The sequence below is a fragment of the Muntiacus reevesi genome, chromosome 1 (genome assembly GCF_963930625.1).
Source record: "Muntiacus reevesi chromosome 1, mMunRee1.1, whole genome shotgun sequence".
NCBI lineage: Eukaryota > Metazoa > Chordata > Mammalia > Artiodactyla > Cervidae > Muntiacus > Muntiacus reevesi.
The window spans coordinates 197,281,355-197,298,269 of NC_089249.1; the positions used below are offsets into that span (position 1 = coordinate 197,281,355).

The 16,915-nt window shown below is 53.4% G+C and overlaps 1 protein-coding gene across 4 annotated transcripts in view; it reads left to right on the forward strand.

The window, feature by feature from the left end:
- RANBP3 (RAN binding protein 3) overlaps positions 1–16,915 on the forward strand; it is a 51,070-nt gene that overhangs the window by 19,898 nt on the left and 14,257 nt on the right. For 2 of the 4 annotated variants that reach the window (XM_065917947.1, XM_065917948.1), the window contains exons 3-6: positions 4,339–4,527; positions 11,459–11,495; positions 11,582–11,668; positions 13,510–13,581. In XM_065917947.1, the coding sequence (XP_065774019.1) occupies positions 4,339–4,527; positions 11,459–11,495; positions 11,582–11,668; positions 13,510–13,581 (385 nt within the window). The remainder of the gene's footprint in view (positions 1–4,338; positions 4,528–11,458; positions 11,496–11,581; positions 11,669–13,509; positions 13,582–16,915) is intronic. The other 2 variants (XM_065917949.1, XM_065917950.1) reach the window with 1 other exon arrangement.

The window sequence follows — 16,915 nt, forward strand, 5'->3', positions numbered from 1 at the left end:
CAGGGACAGCAGGTGTGATGTAATGACCACGGCAAGGTCTGAGTGACCCCTGCACTGCGTTGACACCAGTATTCTGAAATCTGTGTGATTCTGAAATCTTGTTAGTGAGGACAGCCTCTGAGGGGCCCCTCGGCTCTGGACTCATGACCCACAGACCAGGTGGGTCCTCCTGAAGGTGACTGGCTCTGAGCTTGGGGGCTGCTGGCAGCCGAGTTGCTGCCTGTAGACCCTGCCCCATGGTCTGAGAAGAGGCCAGTCTTCTCCTTGTGAGCAGTGCAGCGTTCAAGGGCTGTGGGGAAAGTTGCTAGTGTGTGGGGCAGGGGTGGGGAGGAGCAGCGGCTGCCCTGAGGCCCCCCCCACCCACCCACACCCCCTTGCAGGATGTTTTCTGTGTTATCTGCTGGGCTTGTTCTTGCATTAATCTTTCCCATTGTCAGTTCTTCTGCTGAGGCATCAGAAAACACAAGAAAAGATTCTTCCCTTTTTACTTCTGTTTCCTGGGTCATGTTTTCTAGGTCCATCAGCCTCTGCTGCCTCCTCCCCATTGGGCACTGACCAATACATACAGTTTAGTTTCACGTGCTTTTATCATTTGTCCTTTGGAAGTTCAGCCTCTGTGAAGGGGCTGATGTGTTTCTTCTGGCTTTTAGAAGTAAACATGTTTGGTTTCTGCTTCAGATATGAAAGTCACTTATTTTACTCAGGTTTTCCATAAAATCGGGACTTTCTAGAATTTTGAATTTTACTGTGATTCTCTTTTGAACCATTGTTAGATTATCAACAAACTAAGGGCTGCCACAACTTTTTGTTAATAAAAAAGTATTGGTGCACAGCCCCGCCCCGTGTGTACCGGGAACTATGGCTGCTCTCTCACTGTCAACTGCAGCATGAAGGAGTTCGGACTGAGACCAGGCAGCCTGCAAAGTCAAACATATTTAGCATCTGGCCCTTTACAGAAAAAAAGGTTGCCAGCCCAGATTTGAAACAAGTAATTGAAATAGATAATTCTGAAGACTTTCCAACAATCAGCAGGATGAAACACTAAAATATAATGTTTATTCGGCTGAATTTAAAATGCTTTTAAAATTACTAATTCTTACTTCAGTACTCTTTTCATGGTTGAGGTGGCTCTGTTGCTTTGTCCATTCAAAGGCCGAGTTACACTCATTACCTTCAGAAGGTTGATTCTAGTTAGGTGAACAGGGTGAGGTTGAACCTGAAAGTCACCAGCAGGATGCTCATCCTCATGAAAACGTGCACATCTGAATATTGACTCGGTGCCAGCTCTAAATGGGCTTCTAAAAATAGCTGACTGTCACCTCTTCAGAGTCCGGCTCTCCGCTGCTGTCATGCTTGTGTGACAAGATCACTGGAAGGGCGTGGAAAACCTCTGCAGCAGAGGCCGGGGGAGCCTGTGTGTTCATCAAGGCCCATCTCTGAGCTGCCGAGTGGGTGGCTGCCCAGTAGTCACGGGGCCTCCTCCTTTCTCTGCTGCTTGTGACCGCTCGGGCATCAGGCGGGAAGGACGCGGAGAGGCCCAGATAGCTGGCTTGGTGTCTGTGTGGCCCCCGGGGCCAGGGCAGGTGATGGTTAGGTGGGTCTGCAAGGAGCAGCCACCGTACATTCCTGGGACCCTCCCTGTTTCCCCATCTTGCCGCTGTCTCAGCCCTCCCTGCTCACACCACAGGGTTGGGAAACAACAGACTGCTGTTGTTTTTTTCCAAGTGAGCTTTTTTGCCCTTTTTCAACTTTCTGTTTTGAAATTTTTTTCAAGTCCTCAGAGAAATTAAAAGAATGATACCGTGGACCCCTGGGAAGCCCTTGGGTAGGCTTCACTGTTAACATCTTTATCATAAATGCTAGAAAGACTCAACTGTAAGTTGTGCCCCCGACGGTTCTCCCTTAAAGACAGTTGTCTCCTCAGAATTCCCCAGTGCCATGGTCACGCCTGAGAAAGTGATCGTTAATTCAGAAACATCCTGTAACATATTTAGTCCACGTGGAAATGGTCCTAAGTGTCACCCACACAGCTGGTTTCTGAGCTACTTTTGGATCCACAGAGATCAAGGAGCCCCATTGTCAGCTGTGGGCCCACTCCCGTCTTTCAGTGGGTAATCCGTAAACCACGAGTGCACCCACGGGATGTGCTCCAGGAGCCCCCAGTCCCCTTCAGAGGCCCAGCTGTTATTACCAAATCATGATCGAGATAAAAGCTTTGAAACTGAGAAGAAGAAAGTTAGGCTGCCAGCCCAGGCATTTTTGGTGCTGGTTTGGTGACAAAACCACCTAGGATTTTCTATCTGTCCCGTAGACAGGGTTCAAGTTGCCTTCACTGCAAACCACAGTGGCCTGCCGGTGGCATCCCTGGGTCTTGGGAAGAGTACTCAGATCCTCCCATCGTTCTGTGTTAGAGCCTCGGGCAGCTGGAACTGCAGTCTTGATGCCAAAACCCAGACCAAGCTCCTGTCGCTTCCCTGTGCCCGAGCTTCCTCAAGGTGGTGCTCTTCACAAGATGCTTGCATTTCCACGCATTTGTGTTTTAGGGGCAAAAATGAAACCTTCTTAACTGCCTTGAATGGAGACAGTTTTTTTCTTTTAAACAGGAAGAGAATTTGAATCTCCTTCTGTGGGTTGTTACACTGTTCGTGATAACTGAACGTTCCTTTCATTTACTTTATCTTCCAAATATTTGTTAATCTGAAGGCAGAAGACTTTGGGGTTGCCCTGGCAGAGTAAAGACAAAAAGCAGTTCAGTAAAAAGACAAAAAGCAGTTACAAGAGCAGTCTTCTGTTGGGCAGAAAGCAGAGTGTCACTGACAACGCTGGGAGCTTACTCTGTGTAACAAGCGTGTTCTGTGTGTGTGGCTTTTTGTCAGCCACATATATTTTAGGATGATGTTAAAGGCTGCCAAAATCCCAATGTCTGACTTTAACAAACATGTTGAAAACCTGCAGGCTCTGTCTTGTCTCTTTAGAGCTTACTTTCCTTGTCCAGCAGAAATACTCAAGACCCTAGGAGCAAACGCTGGGATGGCATTTGTATTTCTTTTTGTTTCTCTGATGTAGACTTCATCTCTGCCATGCTGCAAGGGCATTTGAACTTCTCTGTTTGAAAAGTGGGGATTGTTTTAAAAATCCTGGTTTTTCTGAATACAGATGGACAGTTTCGTATGGAGCTCTGGGTTCATTTCCTCTGGCTGGGTGTTCAGTCTCTGGCCGTAAAGCAGCGCAGGCAGCTGTGGGGCCACCTCGGCACCCAGCACAGGTTTGAAGAGCGGCCTGGGAAGGAAGGCCTTTGCATCTGTGGATCTCCCTGCATAAGAAGAGTCCATTTGGGTGACCTTTAGACATTTGGATGTGTTAGCGTCCTGTGGCTTTTGCTTTTCCAAGAGTGTTTGAACGTTCTCTTAAATCTTTTATGTAGTTGCTTTCATCCAGCAGGCTCACACATTTAAAAATAGTCCCAAGTCTTGTCTAAAGAGGGTTCAGTCACTTCACAGGCAGGAGGAATGTGGCTGCGTCTACAGGGAGACAGGGTGGCCCCATGGTCCTTCAGTTCACAGTGAGAGAAGCCTGTGGTGGATGATGCCAGGTGGGAGGTTTGGGGACCGGAGCCCACATGTTGGATCCAGGCCACCAGCTTTGCAGCAAGCCACTTCCATGGAAACCCCTCCTGAACCCCAAGAACTGCCTCAAAGGATTCCGGCTTCCCCTTACTCTGGCTGTTTTCTAGATAAGCCCTGGCCCAGGAGACTCCGAGGCCAAGGGGCTCCCTCCTTCAGCCAGACCTCCACCCACCTGCCCGCTGATATAAAGCCGGGCCTCTGTGTCTCCGCCAGCTTGCTGGGTCCCCTACACTTGCACTCACTGAGCAGGGCTGCGTTCCCTTCCTCTCGGGTTCATGGGCACAGATGGGAGGTGCTGCCGGGGCTGCAGCTCCTGCTGAAGCCCCAGCCCCAGTGGCCAGACATGGTGTTGGCACTCGCCCCCTTCCCGAGTCTGTCTGAATTTGGGCTTACTAACCCCAGGGGCAGTTTGGTCACCGAGACCATTTCCTCTTGACTACCACCAGCAGAGGAGCTGCATGCCGCAGAGGCCACCTGCCAGTTTTCAAAACCTGGGTCCGACTTCCTGGACACCTTAGGAAGTGCCAAGTCTGACAACAGCCAGCCCATGTTCACCGCCCTTCTGACGGCTTGGAGGGCCGGCTCTCTTAGCCCGACATCTGTCCCGGGCAGGAGCGTCAGGAGATGCTCAACCTTTGAATCCCACCCCCTCCCCTGCCCCGCATTGCAGGCTTTGTTTACATTGAAGGAAAATTGTCTTTTTTGCTCCCAGTCCTCTGCAGAGCAAAAAGACTTGTCGGATTCGGGAGAGGAGCCTCGGGGGGAGGCTGAGGCCCCCCACCATGGCACAGGTCAGCCCGAGTCAGCTGGTGAGCATGCCCTAGAGCTTCCTGCCCCCGCTAGCGCTTTGGCCCGCGCGCCCGAAGCCCAGCTTCTTCCTTTTCCACGAGAACTGGCAGGGGTAAGTCCGCCTCCCCCTGGCATCCCCCAGCCCCGGGCTCCCAACCCAGACCGGCCCCTCCCTCTCGGCCCTCGCATCCAGACCCCGGGTCGTCAGCAACTGGCGATAACTGAAAAGATGACAGGGCTCTCTTCAGTGCCCTTTAATTCCTGCTGCCAAAAAGTCAGGAAGGAGCAAGTCCCCTTCTACACTGAGACTTTTCTAGTCAGGGGAACATTTATCCATAGCCTGAAGCTAATCCTGTTATTGAAAGAAGCAAGGGGTCAGAAGAGGAATTGAGGATCAGGGTAGAACTCTCCACCTCCAGTTCAGCCCCTTCTCCCTCCTTCCGTTTTTCCATCTCTCCCTGAATTTGGGCTTTCAAGTTCAGTATCTTAGAAACACAAAAGGCTCTAGCTTCCTTGATCTGTAGGAAAAGGTGTCTAATGCCTGTTGCTTTGCAAGACTAGTTGTGTCTAGACTGTGGTTGGGCTGTGAACTGCTTGTCTTCAATCAAAGCAGGAAGAAGAGCCGCTTCCTTTGAATCGGAGGGAGCCCCCTGAGCCCTTTTTCTTTGTATTCAGAAGGCTTTGGAAGATTATAGGTGGAGAAGACTGTGAACTCTCCAGAACAAGAAATGTCTGGAGTTTTTGGAGTTTGATAAATCGGGAAAGGTAAACATTATCCTCCATTCAGGATTGAAAGCTTCATCCTCTCGGTACCTAGTGGCAGAGCCCCCCGTTCTCACATCAGGGAAAAGTGACTCAAGAAAACAGGATCCCACCCCACCACATGGCACCCAGGCTGTCACAGCCACAGCCCTCTCCCCGACCTTTAGCGGTTCCTCGTGTCACAGCGCCAGTCTCCCATGTCCTTGAGGAAACCATTGAAATTCAGCTAGAGCCACCAGACCCTGGGATTCACAGAAAGAAGTGATGTTCAGCCAAGTGAGGCTGGAGCCAAATCTTAACATTTGGAGGAATCAGTGTGTGGTGGGAAAAGAAGAACCAGTCTGTCCCTGTTGGGGGCTGTCCTTCGTGGCTTGGAAGGGGGCTTGAGGGAAGGAAGCCCAGGACAGATTCCAATCTGAGGTCCCCACCTGAGAGCTGAGAGCAGGAATTCAGAGGCAGTCATTTTCTGGGTTGGGCAAGAGCAGCTGCTGGAACCTTCTCCTGAGTCGGGTGACAGCAGGCACGTGTTCCCAGTTCCCTGAGAACAGGTGGTCTTTGTGAGGATCTGCCCAGGAAACGGGGCCCCTCTGCTGCTGTCCGGGTCGAAGAGTGCAATTTACTGAGAACCTCCATCTGCAGAGGTTGAAGGTTTTCCGTGGAGGGTGGCAAACGGTAGAGGTGGTATCACAGCAGCGGCCCTTCCAGAAGCCAGGCTCTTTCAGACCCCTTTCTGCTAATGCCTGTTAGGCAGAGCCTCGCCTTCTCCCTGTCGCCAGTCCAGACGCCGATTTTCAAGGCCTGGTCAACAGAACTCAGCTTCTCAATTCTTGTGGACTGTGGGTCAGAAACTCTAATTCTGAGAAATGTAAGCAGTGCCCAGAGTGGAAGATGCGAGGCCGAGGGCGATGAAGATGGTTGTTATGTTGCTGTGGGAGAGGGCCTGGGGTGGAGGGAGGTTGTTTCTGAATGTGCCAGCTTCATGGACAGGGCCATGCCTATGACAACACACCCGTGCATAACCTGTGTGGTTTTAACATGGGTAACCATGGGCATCCCTAGTTCCATTAGAAGTCCCAGCAGTGCCGCCTGTGACAGCTCTCAGCCATCTGGGGCTTTTTCTGCTTTTTGGGCACTAAGATACAGTGAAGTTTGTTTTTTAGGTCAATCAGGGTGTGGATAGACCCCGATCCCAGCTACTTCCTGGGCTGAGATGTTTCTGTGGCGAACTCGGACTAGCTGCTCTTGCTTCAGAGCAAATTTGGCGCTCACTCTGTCTCACTCTGGAGTTCAGGAAACACCCACATGTAACCTGACAGGGCTCATCCCTCACGTTCAGTCTGTTCTTCATTCCACAATCCTCTGGGAGATCGTAAAGCTGCGATATATCGCACACTGAATTGTTGCCTATAAAGGGCCCTCATCATCTTTCCGTCTCATCAGAGCTCTGGTCATTGAAGCCCCAGGACCAGGAAACCGTCTCCTTATATCAGACCTCCTAGCTCTCATAAGGCAGCTTGAGGGACACCAAACCGCATTCAGATTAAGTTTTCCATTTGACCCGGAGAAAGTGTTCCCAGTGCTCACCCCGAGCCTGGCTGAAGTCTGCCAAGTGAAGTCCTGAGCCAAGGCACTTCCAGGCCTGAAACATGTTACGAGCCCCACTGGGAAACTGAGAGTCCGGATCAAGTCCCCTGGCCGGTCTGCTCCCCCTGCCCATCCTCTGACATGTGCGTGGGGTTACCACGCGTCCGCCCCTGCCCAGCAGTCACATCTTTGGAGGCTACCTCATTTTCTCTTTTTTTTCAGTGTCTGCCTTTTTGGTAAAAATCTCTGAGCTGGTTCCCTGAGTCAAAGGATAAACCGTGGTGAGTGGGCCTGTGGTCCACATGAAGGTGAGGCTGCCTCAGCAGGTGCCTCCCTCAAGTGGATCTTCATCCAGGTGTCCATTTTCCTGCAGTCACAGCAGCGGACTTTGTAGCTGGACTGTCCAGATGGGGATCACTGAGTCCCCGGCAGGCCAACTGGTATATCCTGGAAGGAATGTCTCTGACATGGTCTTGATTTCTCATCTTTTCCGGGAGGCCAAGAAGGTAGCGCCGCTCACTCCTGCTCACTGCCCGTCTGTCTGTGTCTCAGCTTCTTTGACACAACTTCCTGCTCCCTCCCCGCCTCCTGGCCTGGCGCCCTTGTACCCTCAAGGCCACCCATGCCAGGAAGCCTCACAAAAACCCTGTCTGGGGAGGGTGCAAGCCTCAGTAAACTGAATACTAGTAATTGTCATGGATTCAGCCTTTACGCAAAGGACAGGAGCTTCCCGGTCCTGTGGCCCTGTCCTGGGTCAGGTCTTCCCTCCTGTCTTGTGCTTGGTGACAGGGTATGCCCTTCACAGGACCAGCTGCTTCTCCCCAGGGTTCCAGTGTGTTCTCAGAGGGTGGGCTACCCTGCCCACCCCACCCACTGATGTGGGACCCACGGCCACTGTGAAGTGCGCAGTCAGGGTGCCCTGATCTGAGCATCCCTGAGGTGTCAGCCTGAAGCCTGTGTCATCAAGAGGCGGCTTCTGCTATGGAAAGAAGCAGAGAAGGACGTGGGGCTTCCACACCCCACTTCCATCCTGACTGCTCCCCCAAATCACAGATCCTGAGAGCCTGCTGTCAAGACCCTCCTCACAGTCATCCCTGAAGCAGTGGCTCCCAAGCTTTGGGCTACAGGTTGCTGGGCCTGACCCCACGTGTGCCCCAGGGAGTGGAGGGCAGCACAAGGCACCAGGCCTAGACGGCAAGCTCAGGCCTTCTCTGGGGGGGAGGGCCACGGGGTGGGGAGAGACCAGAGTGCAGCCCACATAAGCAGCAGAGGGGGCTTTCCAGCATGAAGCAGCATCTCCCAAGGCAAGCTGAAGTGACTTGACTTCTGGCCTCCTGCATCCTCGTGCTGGCTGCTATTGAAGAGAATTACTGGCATCACTGTCTTCACTGCTTCCTAGTCAGCTGTTTCAGACCCCACAGGAAGTACCAGCAGCTTCTGAAAGGCTCTCCCAGTGGAGGAGTCTCCTGTGTTGTCCTTCACAGGCCTTCACCTCCCAGCCTGTCCAGGACCAGCAGGCTGGCCACATGCCTGTGGGATGGTTCTGAGACTCGGAGCGTGGACTAGAGGGTCTCCTCGGGGCAGACGTCTGGGAGTGTCTTGTCTTGTCTCGCCAGGTGCCCTTTCTTCTCCAGGTCACCAGGGGGGCTGTGTCGGAGGCCGGGGCTCCATCTGTGTAGTAGATGCTTGCTGAGCAAGTATCCTAGGTGTTGAGGGTGTGAGTTGTAAGCCGAACAGACAGGGCAGGGCCTCGTGGTGGCAGGAGGCACACAGCAGATGGGCACGCCAGATCAGTTCCCACTGTGAAGCCCAAAACAGAACTGAGGCCCGAGGGAGGCTGGAGGGAGGGGGCAGAGGAGCCGCTTTCTCTGGCTGGGACATGGGCTGGCACGTGCGCTTGGATTCACCCTGGAGGTGGTCAGGCAGCTGTGGCAGCAGCACGCACGCGGAGAAGGAACACTGAGGCAGAAACAGTGTCACCATGTTCAGAAAACGAAGGAGACAGCAGGGCTGGAGTGTGATGGACAGAGGGGACCTGGTATAGCAGGAGGCCACTTGGAGGCAGCAGTCCTCGGCCCTGAAAGGTGGGGCTGTAGCCCGGAGGTCTGGGTGCACTTCTGGGGAGAGGCTCCCGGTTCCCATCGAATTCTCAGGGAGACCCGGATCCCTGAGAGCTTTGGGGTGTCGCTGGCAAGGATGAGCAAGTTAAGTGTTGTTAAAACTTAACAAAGGTTTTAAAAACTGACAGAACAAAGGGAGTCCAGAAATCACAGTCTTCTTCAACCAAAATGGAATGAAATTAAAGAAATTCCTAGCAGGAGCCCTGGGGCATTCACACCCATGGAAATTAGCCAGCGAAGGCACAGCCTGACGGGGGCCTCTTGAGATGAAGGTGGCAGAGGACCGTCTTCCCCAGGAGCTGAGGACCAGGCAGACGATCCTGGCCTTGGAGCTGTCAGGGCCCCCCACTCTGCATACAGTCGGTGGCGGGGGTGGTATGTGACTTGGCTGCTTCTCCGTGGCCAGTGAGCGCCTGGGATCCAGGTGCTTCCCCTGAACACGTGGTGAGCGAGCCCCACTGCGCACTGGGGCCAGACTCTTCTGAAACTTAGAGGCTAGTGGAGGACTCAGAGCGAGAGCCATGGAGAAGAGCAGTGAGGGGTGAGGCCACAACCTGAGAGATTCGCACCTGGGTGGTGAGGGAAGGGAGTGTGTTGGTGAAAGAGCAGTGTCTACAGGAGCTATTTCCAGGTCCCAGGAATCATTCAGGAAGCCACAGGTGCCACAGGCCTCGCAGGCTGCCTGCCATGAGCAGGTTTAGTAGAGTTGAAATGCTTGTTGAATGAAAAGGGGAAAAGAAGTTGCGGGCAGGGCAGCAGGGGTAGTCTGGGGCTGGCAAGACCTGCTATAGAGGAACAGCAGGAGGAGACCTGGAGACTGTGCCTTCACAGTGTCACCCAGGGCAGGGGCGTCCGAGAGGAACTCCTGATGTCAGGTGTCGCGGGCTCGGCTCTTGGCTGTCAGCTGCCAGCCCAGGCCTGCTGGATGACAGCGCTGCAGCGGTGCCTCTTTCATCGGCCCCCCACGGTGAGAGGGTGCCCCGCCCTGGTCCCTCCTGTCCACAGTGTCCCCTGAGCGCTGAAGCCCTGCTACCCTGGGTGTGACACTCCCAGAGGTGAGCTTGCCGGGAGGGTGCGGGGAGTTCAGGTGTGAGGCCACCCATCGACCCCTGCACCTTCATCCCTGCAGAGGAGGCACTGGCCACGCTACCTGCCAAGCTTGGAGGTGGAAACCTGGGCCAGCGAAGCCGTTTGCCCCAGGTTCCACATCCGAGACACTGCCGACTAGCTCTCAAGCCTTTGAGGGGGTGGTGAGCGCCTTCACGCTCCGAGCCCTGACCACTGTCTTGTGCTCATCTAGTGCCTGCCTGCTGAATCCTCCAGGGGTATTTTATTTCGTTTTGAGCCCCATGGTATGTTCACAGTTGCCCCGAGGACCACTGAGCCCGTCGTGTTAGGAGGGTTTCGCATTTCCCAAGCATTTTGATAGATGGTCTCTGATGGGGGCGGGGGTGCAGTTTGGGGTCCTATTCTTACTGTCCTTTAGGACTTGTCTGCAGACTCTGCCTACTGCCTCTTTTTGTCCAGCCTACAAGCTAGGATGCTGTTCAGGTTTTTAAAGGATTGTAAAAACAAAGAATATACAACGTGTGGCCTGAATGGGGCCTGTGGAGCTGGCCCTTTACAGGAAAGCGCTGCCCCAGTTCTCAGGGGTCCAGCCTCCTCATCTGCAACTTCCTTACTTTACAGCTTTTACCCACAGCCCTGCAGCTTGCAAAGCACTTTCACATGCATCATCTCATTTAATCCCTCACAGGCTCAAGGCAGGTGGTCCTCATTTGGCCAGACTTAACCCCTGAGGGGCTTTTCTGAAAATAAGAAAATTGGCTCCCCTGCTTCCCCTTCAGCTTTGGTGCTTGGAGCTGGGGGGTGGGGATGTTGACCCCTCAGAGTTTGCTGTAGGCTGCTTAGCTCTGGAGAATCGCAAGCCCCTGAGAGAGGCTGTGTCTCCGCAGATGGGCCAGGGGCTCATTTTAAGCTCTTAATTGCTAGTCATTCGCGTTCTGAAACCAGAGTTTGTTGGGGAGGAAGTTCTTCATCCACCTTTCTCTCTCAGCTTGTGATTGTTCAGCCGGTCTGTAGTCTGAGCCGTTGGACCCGGGATTTTGTGCTGCACGCTTGGGCCCATGGCACCGAGGCACTCAGTTACTCTGGAAATAACAGCCTCCCTGGAAATTGGGTTTCACACCAGGGGAGGCACCAGGGCCGGGGGCCCCCGACCCAGTGTCCACGGCCTTGCTGCCCTTCGGGGTGGACAGATCACCTCAGCAGAATGGATTGGGGTGGGGGGTGTGGGGGACATGCCAGTGAGCTGTACCCAGTGGAGAAACTTGGAAACTGATCCTGTGCCAGGAATATTCCCAGCTGTTAGGAGTCCTTGGCGTGGGGCCTGGCGAGGCGGGGGCAGAAGGTTCACGGGAGATTTTCAGGCATTAGGTTGAAAGTCTGTGACCCGGGCAACTGAACCCCAGCCCCACACCCTTGGTGCCGCATTTCGGGATCCATTGGTGGCAGAAGTCAGGAGCCACCATGCCATGTGGCCCTCTCTGATTGCCTTGACGTGTGTTCTCATTTCAGAGGTCAGCAGGCGGCTCCAGCCCCGAAGGTGGAGAAGGTGAGGATATCTCTCAAATGTTTCACCAGCTTTGGTCGTAAAAGTGGAAGCAGCCTGATTTTTCTTCTCCTCCTCATTTTCTGTAGATTCTGACCGAGAAGATGGAAATTACTGCCCTCCGGTCAAGCGAGAAAGAACATCCTCTTTAACACAGTTCCCGCCGTCACAGTCAGGTAACAGTGGCAGCCCTTTACTGGATGATGAAGTGGCCACATTTGCAAGCCTACTGTCCCCCTGCAGTGCCTCCCACCCCTTGTTTGTCTCCAGTTACGGTCAGCCTGAGGCTCGTTTTGGGGGCGGGAGTAAGACTGGAGCTTGGCTAAGCGCAGCGCAGACGCCCTCGTCTGAATCAGTGACACTTACAGAGGGGTGGGATGTCAGGGCCATGTTTGGGGCTCTGACCATTAAGTACATGTCGACATTGTAAGGGCTGTTGGCTGTGTGTGGACTGAAGGTGTGGGAAATGGAGGGTCCCCCTTGCCCTTCAGCAGTGAGCCTAGTGCCCAGGGAGGCCAATTGAGAGGCCCAGACACACAGACAGTAGTACATGGGGAGTCCAACAGCCCTGGCAGACACTTCGGTGGTGGAATGGCATGAACTCCCCAAGGAAGGGAGCTCGGGAGAGCCCAGACAGCTTGGCCAGGCTGGGCCCAAGGGCTTGGAGCCTCCGGGCCAAAACCAGGTCTGTGCATACATGCAGGCCAGGAGACCAGCTTGTGGATAGATGCGGGTTCCTGGGATAGAGGGAGATGCTGGGGCTACTGAGTGGGGAGCTCTGCAAGCCTGGGGCTGCTGCTGCTCCTTGCAGGGTCAAAGCTGCAGCAGGGCCCCCACTCCCCACCCAACCCGAGCATTGCCCAGTGCTCTGCGGCACTGGCTTCCATATCCTCTCCAGCTCCCTAGCTTGAAGTTCAGTCTTGGGAATTCACACAAAACGTTTACAGTTGTGAGCCCTAAGGATGTCACTTTAGGAGAGAGAAGAGTCTTGGAAGCTTAGAGAGTACGTGAGCGTCCTCTTACACCACCCCTGTGACACACCTGTGTCCATGCCTCTTCCCTGAACACTTGCCTTGGGCACAGCTGAAACCTTTTTCACAACTGCTGGAGACACTCCCCCCACTCCCCACTCCAAACAGGTGCTGAGGTTTGCATTGAGGAGTCCTTGGGACAGCCTGCAGTCCAGGCTGGGGGCCCACCCTTTCCTAAGGCTTTCTGCGTGGGCCTCATTACAAGAGGGGCAGCACCCACCCGGGCCGTGGATCCCATTCCTCTCCGCGCGCTGCCCGCTGCCAAGCCTCGCCTTTTCCATCAGGAAAGTACAGCGGAGGAGAGAGGTGGTAGTCTGTGCCCTGGCTGTGGACTGGAGAAACCAAGGACCAGTAGACATTAGTCCTGTCCTCTAGCGCAGTGCACCCCAGGGTTTAGCTTGGCCATCAGTCATGTAAAGACAGGCGGTCTGTGTTCAGAGGCCTTGGCTTTGTGCTGCACTCTGATCCCACTTAGCTGCCTGCAGCCTGCACAGTTTGGTCTTCAGCCCCACTGCGTTGTTACCTGGCCCGCAACCAGGGAACCGGTTGCTTTTGTAAGCTGCTGAAAGGGGGGGGTGGGGGGAGACTGCAGCCAACCGAGCCCTGACTGGTGACAGGGAGCAGGGCCTGGAGCTTGGCCCCGGGGAGCATCTGCTTCCCTCCTGGCCATCCTCTTGGGGAGACATGGGCAAGGCAGGACGCCACAGCAGACCAAAGTCGACAGCTAGGTATCAGGCAGATTCAGGCTGTTCTGCTGGACACCCATGTTTTGGGGCTGTAGGAAGAATTCTGGGGTTTCACTTTTGCTAGGGGTGGCTGAAGACCAGGTTCATGATGCTGACCCCCCCACCCCCACCCCCTGCAACACCACAGTGGGGCCTGGAGATGACCCCTGAGGTGGGAGAAATGCTCCCAGGCATGTCTGTCCTGCCTACTCACGCTGTTTTCCTGTTGTTCCTCCCCTGCCTGCACCTCCTTGTCGACAGTATCCAAAAACAATGTTTTTATGCCATCCACCTTCTGCGAGCCATCTGCAGGCAACTCTGACTCAGAACCAGGTGAGCCTTCGCGTGCCTTTGCCCTTTACCAGCTGGTCACTGGGGGTGTCCTGGGATGAAAAGCACTTGCTCTTGTAAAACCCTATCTTAAACGAGGGCAAGCAGTTGGGAATCAGAACTCTTTTTCGGTTCATGTTTCCCAACTTTCTGTGGGCAGATATAGAATCCAGTGTGAGGCAAACTTCTGTGACCCTTAATTTCGGTTTCTGCGAGCAGAGCCTAGTTACAGGGAGCTTCAAGTTCCTTAAAAAAAAAAAGACAAAAGCAAACACACACAAAAAAAACCCACAGTGAAATATAGTACTCGTTTTTCAAAATTTTACACAACTACTGTACCTCTGTGTCATTAAAAACTCAGAAATACATAGAGTGAAAGAGTCCTCCTGTTCATTTCCCACCACATTGCCATCCCCATGGTCACTACTCTGAAGTTTATGTAATTTTCCAGGCCCCTTCTCTGTGTATTAAATTCTCACACTGACTAATATTACTTAGATCTGTTTAGATAAGTATATTTAATCACAGCTTTAAAACTTTACGGCGAATAGCTTGATCCTTTCTGAAGAATGTGGAGCCTTTTCCTTTTTCGGTCCTTCACTAGAGAACCAGCTCCAAGATTTCCTGAAAGTTTCTCCCGCGTGGCTGGAATTCCTCATAAAAGATTTAATGAGCGAACATGACCATCCGAATTCTGTAACCCAACCCGCCTTGTATAAATTAACTGCTGACTTCAAAAGCAAGGGGAACTCAGTCAGCCTCTGGCACAAGGGCGCCGTGGAGGGAGAGGCGAGCTGTAACTTTGAGGGTTGATTTGATGGCGCTGTTTCAAGCGGTTGGATTTGTTCTGACTCCAGAGGCAAACTGTTCTGAGCTGACCCCTTCACGGGGCCTAAAAGGGAGCTAGGTGGCTTTTTGTTTTTTTTTTTATTTGGCCACACTGTGGCATGGGGGATCTTAGTTTCCCAACCAGGGCTTGAACCCGAGTGCCCTGCATTGGAACGTGGATTCTTAACCACTGGACCACCGTGAAGTCCTGAGGAACTTGGTTCTCAGAGTTCCTTGGGGAATGCCTGGGCACCGGCCTAGTGAGTCCCGTTCAGGACTGTGGGGGCCGGGTCATAAAAGGTCAGCCCGGTCCATGGTCCCCTCTGCGGTGTGTAGTGGGGACAGACTGACCTGTCCACTCTGCAGAGTGAACTGCTCGGCTCCTTGCCTGCCTGCCTTTTAATTTTTTTTTTTTAATTTTTTTTTAGCTTTTATTTTGAAAGAAAGAAAAAAATGTAACCCTTAAGAATAATAAGGTACTTCTCCATCCCACTACCTAGAGACCCCATTCAATCTTCCCCCAGGCGCCCTAGTGATGAGCAAAGGCATCCGGTTCTGGCTTATGCGTCACGCATCTGAAACAGTCCCTCAGCCTTGCCTGGTTCTGTCAGTGGACTATAGTCCCTTGTCACTAGCATTTATCTTAATACACAGATCTTACTTCCACCGTCTAATGGTCCCCGATCTGGCTGGCGGGAGCCCCGTTCGTTTCTGTGCTCTCCGGCCACGTCCCCATCCTTCTCTTGAGCATGCCCTTTTTTTATTGTCAGAAGGGCTTCTAGGCTCATCATCATCTGTCCCTGTCCTCAGGGGGGTCCTGGCTCTGCTTAGCAGAGAGTGGTTTCTTGGAACAAGATTTGAGTGTTCAGCCCACTGGTCACCGTTGGGGCTGTTGCTGCTCCCAGGCCATCTCTGTACCCATAGCTGGGAACACGCATGGCTGAGAGCACATACATACATATACGTGTGTATATATACATGGACCTCTTCATACACAGGCACTCACGTCTGCATGTGTTCTGTGTCTCTGCTGCTCTGTGTGTATAGGTCACCCCAGCTCATGGGGATACTTCCCATCCAGTGCCAACGAGGTTCATTGAAACCCTCCTTCATATTTCTGCCTCTTTTCTGACAATGAGAAACCTGCTCCCTTTCTCCTCAGTGTGTTTACTTGTTGCTTGAGCCCCCACCAGGGAACCTCCTCTCAAATTCTCTCTAGCTTCTGGTCCGCACTAGGCCAAGTTCTGATCTGTCTTCCTGTTTAATCCGAGAGCTCCTGGAATTCCCTTGGGAGCCAGTGTTGCCCTCTCAGACATCACTTGGAGTCTCTCTGAGGCAAGGCAGAGAAACCTGCTTGCTTGGGTGCGATTTCAGAGGAGGGCAGAGGCTGCCCCATTAGGAGTGCTGCCCTCCCACACCAGGCTCATGTTGTGGGGCCACGCGTGTGCCCTTGAGAGAACACGGGTGCAACGGCCCGTGCACTCCCATGACCCAGGCATGCATGCTAGGGCTCTGACCGCCTCTCCATTACATGCTGACCTTGCTGCAGAGGGAGCTTCCAGAGGCCACAAACAGAGAGCACATTTATTCTAGTGCAGATGGGGGCCCTGCCCCGTAAGTATCCCCCTGCTGCTCTGGGCCCCACCATCTCTCTGGTGGGCCCCATCTTTCTGTCCAATGTTCCCAGTCACGTGGAGGCCTGTGGTGTGTCAGTTCACCACAGCATTCAGGGTGGATGTCCTGTGCACCCATGGGTGGGCCAGCACCAGGCCAGGTGTGGTGGTCAGTGTCTGTGACTCTCCAGGCATGTTGCCCCTGCTCAGGGTCAGCCCCGAGGGTTAGCTTGTCAGAGCGGAGTGGTGAATGGTAGTCGCTGTATGAGCATTGCAAAGCCAGCTCCAAGGACCTTCTAAAATTACCTCAGTTGTGAATTTTACCTCAGTCTTTTTGAGTGTTTCTAAATTGCCAGCCATCTTAGTAACCCTGAGCTCTGGCAATGTAATTCAGCATCTCCCTGCCCAAGAGGCCCACCTGGCAGCGTGTTTTCCCCCCGCATCCTGGGCTGTCTGGCTGTTGAGGCCTCTCAGGAGGGACCCCAGCTCCAGCAGCATGGGCCCCCACGTGCTGACCAGCAGGGGGCACCACTCTTGTGGACTTGTGTTTGCCTGAGTAGAGCACAGGGCCCTCCTGCCTGGTGGGGAGTTCTGATTTGATTTTCGTACCTAATTAATTGTGTGGCCTGACGAGTTGTGTTTGTGGTGGTGTTTCTGTGTACAACTGAAGGGTTTCTAGTGCAGCTGAAGGGCTGTATACCCACCACCATAATTAATTTTAGGATGACTGTCACTCCAAAAAGAGACCCTGTGCCCTTGGGCAGTCACTCCCCACTTGGTCTCCCCAGCCTCTGGCCACCACGAATCCACTTTCTGTCTCCATGGATTTGCCTGCCCTGGACATTTCATGTGAATAGAATCGCACAGCTGTGGCCTTTGGGGACATCTTTCCATTT